At 42.0% G+C, this 12,658-nt stretch overlaps 1 protein-coding gene across 5 annotated transcripts in view; it reads left to right on the top strand.

Annotated features, from left to right (window-relative positions):
* Window positions 1–12,658, top strand: part of EXOC3L4 (exocyst complex component 3 like 4) — a 486,275-nt gene that overhangs the window by 464,300 nt on the left and 9,317 nt on the right. For all 5 annotated transcript variants that reach the window (XM_085626317.1, XM_085626315.1, XM_085626318.1 and 2 more), the window contains one exon: window positions 8,910–9,031. In XM_085626317.1, coding sequence (XP_085482443.1) covers window positions 8,910–9,031 — 122 coding nt within the window. The remainder of the gene's footprint in view (window positions 1–8,909; window positions 9,032–12,658) is intronic.

The following is a 12,658-nucleotide window of genomic DNA, read 5'->3' as shown; positions in this document are numbered from 1 at the left end:
CGTCGAGGTCGACCGCTCTAGCTGTAAGGCCACATCCTCTCCCCACTCCCCAATGTCTCCTCAAACATTTTCTTATAAGCTTGCTACTTTTATACTATTAGACCTGGCATCATAGGCATGGTCTCCCTTGTCTTTTTGTCTCTACCTCCTGTATTTTTGACTGGATGCTGGACTTCATTTTTGCTGGTTGATGTACTCTGGGTACTTTACCACTGCTGATCAGTGCTAAAGTGCAAGCGCCTGCCTGTAGTGTGTCAGGAGCCAAGACAGGGCAAGGCAAGAAAGGTGTATAAATATTGGACCTATAACCCCACATCTTTAGAACACTTCTGGACTGAGGAATCTGCCAAGAAGAAGAGCTGAAAAGCTGTCAGGAGGAGTACTGCCCCTTTGCTGTCTGTTGCTTGGCTTGGTTGGACTGCAGTTGCTGCTTCTGTCTGTGATCAGTGAAAAATCATGACTTTGCTCTCTTGTATCCTGCTTTTCCAAGGTTCTCCAAGGGCTAGTGTGTGCTTGCCTCCTGTTGGAAGTCTTACAACCATCAAAGACTTAATCTGCAGCATCTTTGAACTCCACTGCAGGAAGTTCTGACCTGCCAATTTCTGTTCTGGGCCCTTGGAGGTGGATCTGTTGCTTCAAGACTTAAAAATCCATGCATCACAATTCCGGTGCTGTTTTTCCCATGCATGCTTGCTGTGCAGTTGAAAAAGCAATGCATTGCTGCAGTGCAGCAGAAAGATTGATGCAGGGCCTGTTCGCGGCCCGAAGAACTACCACAGTCCAAGTCCAGAGCATCAAGTGTCCACGTCCAGGACCCCCGCTCTGACTTCAATGCAGACCCTGCTGTGCGGCTGAAGGAACCGATGCATCATCTGTCTGTGGAAATCAACGCTGCATGTGTTTCGCTGCCACATCAACCCACAGCCACATAAACATCTCTACAGTAGAGTTGTCGCTGGCACAACAACAGGTGCTGAACAAAGGTACTTCCTTTGTTCCTGTGTATCACACTAATGCCCTGGAACTCGAAGTGTCTACATTCAAATTCATGAGAAATTTGCGCTTAAAGCACTTTTTTACAAATATAGTACCTACATTGGAATCTTCGGATCCCTCCAGTAGTGAACAAGACTCTGAGTTGAGGACCTTCAAGCCCAAGAGCACATATATGGTGCCTGTGTTGCATAAATTGCTTGACTCCTTCGAGACACTAATTCGCAATGACTTTGCTAAGTTGAATCTTCGGCTAGTAGTCAAAACTAATTTCAAGAAACATGAGATGAATGTAATAAAACAACTAGCTAAGGATCTTAGACTCACATTTCAAATGGTTGACAAGGGTGGTGCCCTGGTTATTATGGATACCACATTCTATGAACAGAGTCTATACCAACACCTTCAAGATTCTGAGACCTACATCAGGTTGGATCAGGACTACACTCATGGTTATGGACACTTTAAACAAAATTCTTGATCATGCTGAGAACATGCAATGGATCTCTACTAACACACGGAAGTTTCTGAGTGTGGCTCCTCCCAAGGGACCAAAGCTCTACATGCTCCCTAAGGTGCAAAACAATCTTCAGAATCCTCCATTCCGACCGATAGTTCCGGGTTGTGATTCCATCTTCGCACCCGCGGGTCAATTTGTCGATCATTTTTTGCAGAAGTTTGTACAGTCGGGGAAAAGCTACATCAAAGATACCACACATTTTTTACAACTTCTCAACGCAGTTGGTGACCAGTGTTCTTCTTCATGGATTTTATGTTCTACTGACGTAACTGCATTGTACACCTCGATACACTTGAAGGAGGGTATAGAAGCATGCGAGTGGGCGTTGTTGCAACTACCAGAACTAGGTGTCAAAAAAATCTTCATTTTGAAATTATTGATGTTCAGCTTACAACACAGTTATCTACAATGGATGGATGATTTCTACCTCCAGATAAGTGGAACTTCCATCGGTTTTTCTGGTGCTCCAGCGTACGCGAACACCTTCATGTCTAAGTTTGAATTCGATTATGTCTTTTCAGACGATTCATGGAGTTCAAATCTGGTTTTCTACACTAGATTTATTGATGATATTTTCCTAATATGGAATAGTTCGGAAGACCAACTGGAACTTAAAATCAGAGAATTGAATTTAAAGAATGCTCGTATTAAATTTACTCACAACATCAGTGCTAAGAGTTTATCATTTTTGGATGTATCAGTCACAAAGGCTAATAACAAACTGCAAACTATGTGTATACAAAACCGACGGACAGACACAACTTGTTATTGTTATTATTCCAGCTTTCATCCTCCCTGATTATTACAAAATTTGCCATTTTCACAAATGCTTAGATTCAAGAGAATAGTGTCTAATGAGAAAGAGCTGGGATCCATTTTAGGTGAATAATGTAACAAGTTCAAACAGCGAGGTTATCCTCAAACTACATTGGCAGAAGCACTGGTGAAAACACAGCAATTGAAACTTGAGGATTTACTCGTGTCTAGACCTAAGATCATTCAAAACCGACTTCTTTGTTTCTAAATTCTCAACCAAAACATCTACTATTAAAAGAATCATTAAATCAAGATGGGAATTACTCAAACATGAACCTGATTTCAACTGACTATTTGCACAAGAACCATTGTTCACTTACACGCGTTGCAGAAACATTAAAGAAATGTTGTCTCAAACATGTGAACTTAACCAAGATGAGTACTCTGGGATGCGCAAGTGTCATAACTGCGTCAATTGTAACAACGTAATCATTGGTAATACCATCAATCACCCACATACAGGGAAACATAACATAAAACGTGTATTTGTAAAGCGCACGTTCACCACTACAGGTATCTTGGCGCTGAATAACAGATGTTTATTGTTACCCAACTCAATGGTACTCCTTTTATCGACCTCAGATGGATGAAAGGCTGAGTTGACCCGCTGGGATTTGAACCTGTGACCATGAGGTCGAACACAGGCCCCTGCAGCAAACGCATTAGTCCACTGAGCCACCAGACCCGGCTCCCATTACATTGAGGTATAAAGGAGATTGCAATTCTGGTTACATAGTTTACACCATCAAATGTCCGTGTGGCCTTTTATATGTTGGTAAAACAACACGTAAAATAAAGGTGCGCATATCAGAACATAAGAGCACAATACGCACACAGAGTATCAAATCTCATTTTGTATCAAACTGGCTAGAACACAAGCATACAATTGCGCTATTGAGATTTACCATTCTTGAAATATTTCTTGCAAAACAGGTTGTGATAATGCTAGGCTACTTTCACAACGGGAAGTGTGGTGGATCAAATTGCTTTAGAAGATGATGCCAAGTGGTCTTAATGATAAATTGGAAATGTTGTGCTTTCTTTGATGGGGTTCGTTTTTTTCACATTGTATCTATTCACCAGCTTGTTGTCACGTTACTACCGTAGATTGTTTATATATGGTTTACGCATGGCAATCGTATTATTTTCTCATTCCTTGTTTCTTTTACTTTATTTAATAGCGCGTGTCGTTTGGTTCATTCTATATTTTTCTGCAGTATCTGTCACATTGCACTTTTGTACTCTTTTCACGTTACACCATGCCACCCTCTTTTCAGGAACGCAATTCTGCTTGACTTACTTTGCGGTCATTCAGTCGGAGTGTTCTTGCAACAACTTGTCCAGTTTCATTAGTCAATATGGCCTTCAGGCTCGCTTCAGTCTTTTTTCTGTGTTTATTGCGGTGGGTATAATAGTCATCGCTGCTATGATTCGCTTTAATCGAAAGGATAGTGCGTGGTTTCCTCCCTTTTGTTGCATTTCTTAAGAGAACCCCCGTTCTCCCCACCTTCAATCAGCTTTTGATCACGGTTTGGCATTCACAAGCCTGCAACTGGTTTTGTTTTCACCAGTTCAAGATGGCGCCTAAGGGTTTGGTTATAGTCTTTCTTCAGTGTTTACAAACGTGGGTACGTCAATTACTGTCGCGGGTATTCTTTGCACCTTTAAATGTGTTCACACGAATCGTGTCTACTCTTCGCAGCGGGTACCACGGTATTCGGCAGATTCGTGATTCTAATGGTGGCGCTTTAACAAACTTTCTGGTGAGTAGTGGCCTCTCGTTATTTGACACAGTGGTGCCACAGCATATGAATTACACGTACATATGTAAGGGACTTTGAGTAAGGTTTTATGGTTCTTCTTGTCGGGCTGAGACGCTTGGTGGCTAACAGCGTGATGGAGCAAACTTTAGTGAAGTTCACTCTAGGCTCAACAGTGACAGTAATTGTGGTAAGCAGTCACTTGGGGTTTCCCATTGGTTTTATCGTTTTTTGGCATTGTTTGGGTGCTAATGAGTTGTACTATATGATGTTTTCAACAGGTCTCAAGCTAGAGTGGCTTATTTTTGTTCAAATTTAGAAACAGAAGACGGATTTACCACGCTAGTATTTTTTTAGGTAAATGCCATATTTTTTACCATGTTACAACAATCAATTGAAGGCTTTAGAGATATGACAGTGGGCATTTTGTTATTTACTGCACAGTTCAGACACCCTCCCCCGTCACCTTAGATTTCAGCAGACAGTGGCTTTCTGTTGCCACAGCTCACAGTGAGGTTCCATCAAGAACACTTGCAGTTCTACTATCTGCATGGCAGTCATATTGGTATCCATGATTCTCGTAGTGGATTCACAATAAGGGTCTTGCAAGCAATACCATGTTTCACTTTTTTGTACTGCTTGGTGAAGACTCTGTGTTTCCTGTTCACTCCAATTCAATTCTTTATGATCACGCTATATTCATTCACACCACAATTTTCTTTTGTTCTGTGTTCACTTCAGTTTTATTCTTCACAATCACGCTATACCCATTCTGATCACAATCTTCCTTCGAACAGTCTTGCACAAGCCTGTTTTTTTTCCTTATGATTTTTCTTCATTGCCGTGCGTAACACACATTCAGGTGTTCATTTTCCATTTTGCCTTGACTGGGCGCTAATTGTGTTGTTACAATTTTTCATTGCAATACTGAACATTCAAACATTGTGTGTTTAATTTTTTTTTCTTGCAGTGGCCCCTGAAGAAGGGATGAATAAAATCCCGAAATGCATTGGGCTGGGCTGGGTAATCTAGTTGTAACATGTATTAGATATGTTATTGAGAACTATTAATGAATTGAGTTCTTTGTATATCATTGTTGGAACTTCGTTTATTTGTTTTCACTCTTTGTAATCAGATGGTGATAATGATCTGATTTCAAGGTTCTTTGGTTATTACATTTTTCGCATAAACCAATGGAATGAATTGTCTTCTTTTTGTCTCAACAATATTGTGAAGTGTTGATTCTACAATTTACGCTGTGCATCCAGTATACTGGTGAGCATTCACCAGAAGGGCTACTTATTTTCTTGCTTTGCCATTCTGTATCACTGCCTACCTGTGGAATCAATGCCTGGTTCAGGCTGACAGCTGGGTTGTTTGGGCCTGCACTCTAGACATTCACGCAAAGGGAGCCTAGGTGTGCTATGCATATCCTGATTGCACATCACCAGGCGGATGGACCTTCCTGAGCTAGAATGGTGGGAGGAGTTTTCACTGACACCTAAATAGGGTTGTGCCTGGCCTCTGACATGCTGTCTCCGCCCATCTGTAGTGTGTCTGGAGCCACGACAGGGCAAGGCAAGATCTTGTGGACACCAAAGACTTTCCTTTGAAGTATGCCTACTTCAAAGGCCAAAAGGGGTATAAATATTGGACCTATAACCCCACATCTTTAGAAAACTTATGGACTGAGGAATCTGCCAAGAAGAAGAGCTGAAGAGTAGTCAGGAGGAGTACTGTCCTTTTGCTGTCTGTTGCTTGGCTGGGTTCAACTGCAGTTGCTGCTTCTGTCTGTGAGCAGTGAAACATCAGGACTTTGCTTTCTTGTATCCTGCTTTTTCCAAGATTCTCCAAGGGCTAGTGTGTGCTTGCCTCCTGTTGGAAGTCTCACGGCCATCAAAGATTCACTCTGGAGCATCTCCGAACTCCACTGCAGGAAGTTCTGACCTGCTCATTCCTGTTCTGGGCCCTTGGAGGTGGTTCTGCTGCTTCAAGACTTAAAAATCCATGCATCACAATTCCGGCATTGTTTTTCCCGCGCAAGCTTGCTGTGTGGTTGAAAAACCAATGCATCGCCGCAGTGTGGCTGAAAAATCGAAGCAGTGCCTGATTGCGGCACGAAGAACTGCTACAGCCTGAGTCCAGAGCATCGAGTGTCCCACGCACCGAGACCCCCGCTCTGACTTTAACCCAGACCCTGCTGTGCAGCTGAAGGAACTGATGCATTACCTGTCTGCAGCTGTGGAAATCGACGTAGCGTCTGTTTTACTGCCACATCGAACCGTCAGCGCCTGGATTTTCTCACACATCGCACCTGTGTGCCAAGTTTCCAATGCATCGCCCCACCGAAAGGAGTCGCCTCCTGAAATCGACGCATCACTTCTCCTCGCAGTAAGGAATCGATGCAACACTTCTATTGGGTGCAGCAGAATTGATGCCTCTATTCCCGTGGGATTCAAGAACCAACGCATCCCTGTGTTTTCTGAATCTTTCCGCTTTTGCCACTTTTTTTCGTCTTGGATTTCCATGCATCAAAGGTAAAATCAATGCATCCTTAGAGTTCTATGGACATAATTGTTAAAAACTTTTTTAAGTTGTATTTTGATTTATGTATGTTGGATTTTTGTCATTTTGGTCTTGTTTGGTTTAGATAAAGATTGCTTATTTTTCTAAACTGGTGTGGAGCCAATTTGTAGTGATTTCCCTGTGTTACTGTGTGTGTTATGTACATATACTTTACAGATTGCTTGTGGGGTTAGCTTGACTGCTCGTGTCAAGCTACCAAGCGGTAAGCAGGGGTTATCTTGGGTGCGTAACTCCCATACCCTGACTAGAAGGAAGGGTCCCTACTTGGACAGGGTGCACACCACTGCCAACTAGAGACCCTCATTTCTAACATATACCATGATTTATTGTATAATGACATTTTAAACTCAACTATTTTACTGCAAACCACCATCACTGCAACTCCCTCATCCATTGCAGAGGGTAGCGTACCAGAAGTGAACTAGCAGTGTCTGAAAGGCACCTGTCCCCTGGAAGGTGTCTGCCCACTATCTCCTCCAGCCTCCAACATTACTGTGAAGATCAACGTGTGAAAGCTTGCTTTACCAAGTGCTGCTGGGTGAGGTGAATGAATTCCCAACTAGCAGGTGGTAAGGTTAACAATTAAGTAAGCTATTGTAAGAGGGAGCATTCACCAAGGTTTTATCCTTCAGCAGGTTCTCTCCTGCTAGAGTCTACTCGCATTTCTGAAGGACTAATTCAAAGTGAACCAAACTTAGTTTGCATGAAAGAGGATCAGCGTTGTCATGCATCATGCAATTTGCACAACAATTAATGAAATCTTTGCATGTAAGCAGCTAACATAATGACCCCTGTAGCTTCCTGCATCAGTCCCAGCTCTTATCTTACCAGTGGAATTGTGTCTTCCTTGTAGCGCAAAAGCACCACTTTTCCAAGAGAAAAAATTAACTAGTTTAGATTTTTGGCAAATTAAAGCAACAGTAAATATTGATTTCACACATTTATTTACATTAATATTACATTAGTATGAAAAAAACTCCCACCAGAAATATTTGTCAGAAATCTTGCATTCAGAAGACAGCATTTTCATCATTCGAAGGTCATCTTTACTACATTGAGAGAAAAACATCAACCTGTTGAAAGAGGGGTACTGCGCCTTACCTTTTCCCTAGAGAGATTGTGCCTCCCCATTCTGAGCGCTACAGGTCGGAAAGAGAGATAGCATCAGAGTTCGGCTTCACTGAATACTAAATACAAATGCTTTTCTATGTCCCATGCTGCAAAATTCGGAACTTCGAGGGGGCATATCATCAACGGCCAGCGATAATTATCACTAGCCGTGTGTATCGTGCAAAATCCTAACACCGCCTATCGCCGGATTCTATCACCCAGTTAGCGCACTATCAGCAACGCACATCGCAGAGGCGATAGAAATCCTGGAAATAGCGGCGATAGGCGTTAATATCTCTGGTTTACCTGCGATGAAAACCTGCTCTAGAGAAAAACATTGCTGATAGGGAGATGTGGACTTAGCATAACAGTCCACCTCCCATGATACACATGGCTAACACAGAAAATTAGTAGGTGTTAGAAACCGGCGATGTAGCCGGTTAGCGCTAGTTTTACTGTCGCTAGGCCGGTTAGCGATTTGACTGATGATAGGGAGAACGCCTGTTAGCGATTAATATCGCTGTAGTTCACACAGGAACGCCTACCTCGCATCTCGTTAGCGATGCGAGGCGATAAGATTATGGGCGCTAAGGCATGGATTCACGCGTTAGCGTGTCCATGCTGATAGGGCGTTAACATTATTGCCACTTTTCGCCCGAAAGCGGCGATAATGTTAACGCCGGCCCTTGATGGTATGCCCCCATGTTTTTTTCTCTGCACTTTTTTTTCCATATAAAACCTATTGTAAACTGTTCAGAAAAAAAACGTGTCTCGCTGTACAATTTACATACTACATGAAACATCAAAAGTGAGCCCTCCCTTTGACAAACCCGGAACGACCCCGTTTTTGGAGAATTTTAGCAGAACAATAACTATTCACTTCATGAAGACTTCACAAATAGATATAAATAATGTAAAAGGAATATTTCTAATCTTATGTATAGATTACAAACCAATAGCATTGAATGATTTTAATGGTTAAATAAAAATATTTTTGAAATGCCATGTTTTAAAGTGTACTGAATTAAGAAGCAGATTGAATTACGTAGAATTAGAACAAGATGTTTTATTTAAGACATCCTTGTACTTACTGAATGCGCATTTGTGATTTATATTTTTACCAGGGCTCCGAATCCGACTGGCTTTGTCCTGCCATTCCTCTTATTTCTGAAGTAGTCGGTATCAAGGAAGAAGAAAGCATGAAAGCACATCTAAAGCAATTAGTCAGCAAATATCCAGACCTAAGGTAAGTTGTCAAATTAAGTATGCTAAAGTACATGGTAAATAGTTCACTAGCTCGGCAGTACTATTTTGGCTGTCGTCAAATTCATCTCTTCCTTGCATCCAACATTTTATGCAACACTATCTTCAAGCTTGATTGGAACACCCTGAGGACTTTCTTGGTGCTTGTACAAACCTGACCTCACATCATCACCAGGTTTCACAAGTGAAACTTCTTAATTGCCTCAAGGTCTCAGTAAAGATTTTATTTAAACATTAGACCTGGTGCCAATTATTTATAGCTGTATGACATTTTGTGTTATTATTACCCGTGGGAGGAAATATATTTGCCAGTAAGGTGTCCAATGCTGGTCTTGCGGGATCTTAAACAAACCTGAATTTATTACATGCTTACCGAAACCTGCTAACTTTCGTTCTTAGGAGATTTGACCAGTATCCTTCAGTAAATTGTACCTGCAGTCTTGTTTGCCATCTACCTTGCAAGAGATGTTCCTTTTGTTTGGAGAACAGTTTCCCAAACAAGAGAGTGTACAATCCTGATATCAACTTCTTATATTATCCCCACTTCTCCAAATAGGAGTGTAAAGACGACAGGTAGAGAAGCACCCCTACTGTTGTTTGCCTAGCAGGGCTTGTAGACAATGCTGCATTTGCAGATATCGCAAGAATTTACTATGAGGTAGATGGAACTCACAAGATTGGGTGGTATGGAGCTTAAGAAAGCTATCTTCAACCAACTGTCCCAAAGTCATTATCCCTGCTTTAGCCCGGTCTCACCATAGGAATGGTAGGATGGTCAATCAAAAGTGTCGAATTGTGTCAGATGGGGGGGGTCTTTGCATATAAAACACTGTGTTCTCCTATAATATTGGGTTGAGAAGTCCAAACCGTCCAAATCTTAGTATTGCCAGTCAAAATCAGATTTGAGGGGTCTGCAGATGCTTTAGGCCCTCCATACAGAAGCTGAGGTCCCCTAACACCCCCCTACAGTTCTTGCTCAATCTGAGCCTATATTGGTATCTCTTTCTGAGGGTTGATGTGTTATACTGCTTGAAACATATGAATGGCTCTGTGGCAGGAGCTCAAGTAAGGCCATCAGAGAGCACCGAAAGGTGGCATTTGCGTACAATTTCTCTGAGGTAAGTTGAGTTTAACCTCTGACAAATTTCCAAAATTTGACATTGATTTTCTGTAGTAGTGACAGTGGTATCTGAAAATGTTACATGCTAAATAAATAATTGAAACGTGGTGCTATCACAATCCTCACAGTCTGCATTCTGCCCCATACTGAGAGCTCCAGAGCATCCCATTCAGTTTTAATTTGTTTCCTCCGTTTTGCATTTAACCATGTAGGCAAGGTTCTGGCTGCCCAGCATTCTTAGATAGCTTAGTTTACAAGGTAACCACGCTGCCAGTAGTGTACCCAGGGCACTCTTAGTTGTTGAGGGCGTCATTGGCATTACCTCACCTTTTAGTCCAATTTATTTTGTTACATGAAAAGTATGAGAACTTATTAATGATCTGCATCAATGCCATTATGAAAAGCATAGGATCAGTTTTTGTCAGTAAGATATCATCAGCATATGACATTAATTTGGCCTCTCCTGCAGGTGTATTACTGTCTGAAATCCCCTAGGAAAGCTGGATGGTGATAGCCAAAGGTTCCAGAGTCAGAAGGAAGAGCAGAGGTGATAGGGGACACTCTTGTCTGGTTCCCCTACCAATTGGGACCGTATCTGATAGAAAGCCATTCCATTTAATCTGCATTGTTAAATGTCTATATAGTAATTTACCCATGAGTAAACTACAGTCCTATGCCAAAGCGTTCCATGGTTCGAAACAGGGAAGTCCATTTCACTCAGTCAAACATCTTTCAGCTTCAAAGGACAACAGAACTTTTGCATCCAGATCGTGCCTTGTTTGCCAGAGTAAGGGGGCAAGAGTCCGCATGTGGTTGCAAGAAGAGCGGTGGGCCACAAACCCAAACTGATTCTCAAGTATTATCGAGTGTATCAGTTTACCCAGTCTTGTAGCTAAAACCTTAACTAGAATTTTCATGTCACAATTCATCAAAGAAATCGACCTGTAGCTAGCACACAAAAGCACATCTTTCCTGGTTTGGGAATAAGGGATATGGAGGTTTTGTTGAATTCTGAAAGCAAGAAACCTGTCTCCTGCGCCTCACGAAATACTCTAGCGAGAAGTGGCACCTTAAGAGCCAGGGTGTTTTGATCGAATTCAAGCAGGAAGCTGTCTTTCCCTGGTGCTTGTCTGTCAACTTTGACTTTATTGCTACTGTAATTTCTTCTTCTGGGATATCTTGATCAAAATCGTCACTGTGTTGTGGGGGATGGGTTGGAATCTTGATGAATGACATAAATAGATCTTTCTTTGTTGTATTTGTTGGTATTTCACACATATATAGGATGTAATAAAAGGATTGGAATGCATTCACGATAGCCAGGGGATGTGACAGGACCTCACCATTTAAGCTTTTAATGGCTGTTATAGCTGACTGAGCCTCTCTTTGTTTCAGCTGCAGTGCTAAGAGCCTATCAGTTTTCTGCCAAGTTTATATGCTTGTCCTTTAATACTTTTTGAGCAGTCAGTACGAAAATGGTGTTGAGTTCTAAATTTGTCTTGGTGAGAATTCGGAGAAAATATGTATTGGGATGCGAATGATACCTGGTGTGGAGGTCCTCGATCGCCGTTTATAAGTCCTGTTGATGCTTTCCTCCTCTTCCGAGCTATGTTGGGGTCTCTCATGAGCATGTCTCTCATATATGATTTCCCGGTTGCCCACAAAAACTGTGGCGGGTTTGTGGAGGGGCCATTGAGTTCTCTATATTCATGAAACATAGCTATTAGCTACTGTTTTTCTGCAGGGTAGCAGAGTTTCAATGTGTGCATTCACCAGTTGCATGCTTTGGTGTATATCAATTGAAGATCTAATTTGAAAGAGACAGGTGCATGATCTGATGTACCACCCACTGATATCACTCAGAATTGCACCATTGGGAAGCTGGTGCTGTTTAGCAATGAAAAAATCAGTCCTATATTCTGTTCCATGCGGTAATGACAGAGAGTGTAATTTTTTTCTCTGTCGGATGAAGCAGATACCAGGAATAGAGCACTGAATGATCCACCATAATGTTCTGCATAACTCCCCTATCATTGTCTTTGTGTGTGTCAGGGCAGCCGGTCTTATCAATTATGGGATCAAGGACCCGTTTCCAAGCTCCATCAACGATCAACTTATTAGAACCAAACACGGTCAATTATCTGCCCAGCTTGGATAACCAGGGTCTCTTTGCACTAATAGGGGCATAAACAAAGCCAACTATTAAAGTGTGATTGTAAAGTTTCATATGGGCGAAAACATATCGTCCCTCATCATCAAGCCATGTTCTCAGCACTCGGATTTTAAGCCATTTATGCACTTATATAACCACACCATTTGTCCTGGCTGGGGAGGATGAATGTGGTATGAAGTTCACCGGACTAGGGAAGGCTGTCAATTTCCCTACCCAGTTCCATTTCAGTTTTGCCGACTCAGAGTGAGAGAGGTGCATCTCCTAAAGCAGAGCAACATCTGTTGTTTTGGACTCCAGGTAGGATAACATTTTGGTGA

This window comes from Triturus cristatus, chromosome 9 (assembly GCF_964204655.1).
Source record: "Triturus cristatus chromosome 9, aTriCri1.1, whole genome shotgun sequence".
Classification (NCBI taxonomy): domain Eukaryota; kingdom Metazoa; phylum Chordata; class Amphibia; order Caudata; family Salamandridae; genus Triturus; species Triturus cristatus.
The sequence above is the reverse complement of the archived record's forward strand: the minus strand, read 5'-3'. Positions and strand labels throughout refer to the sequence as shown.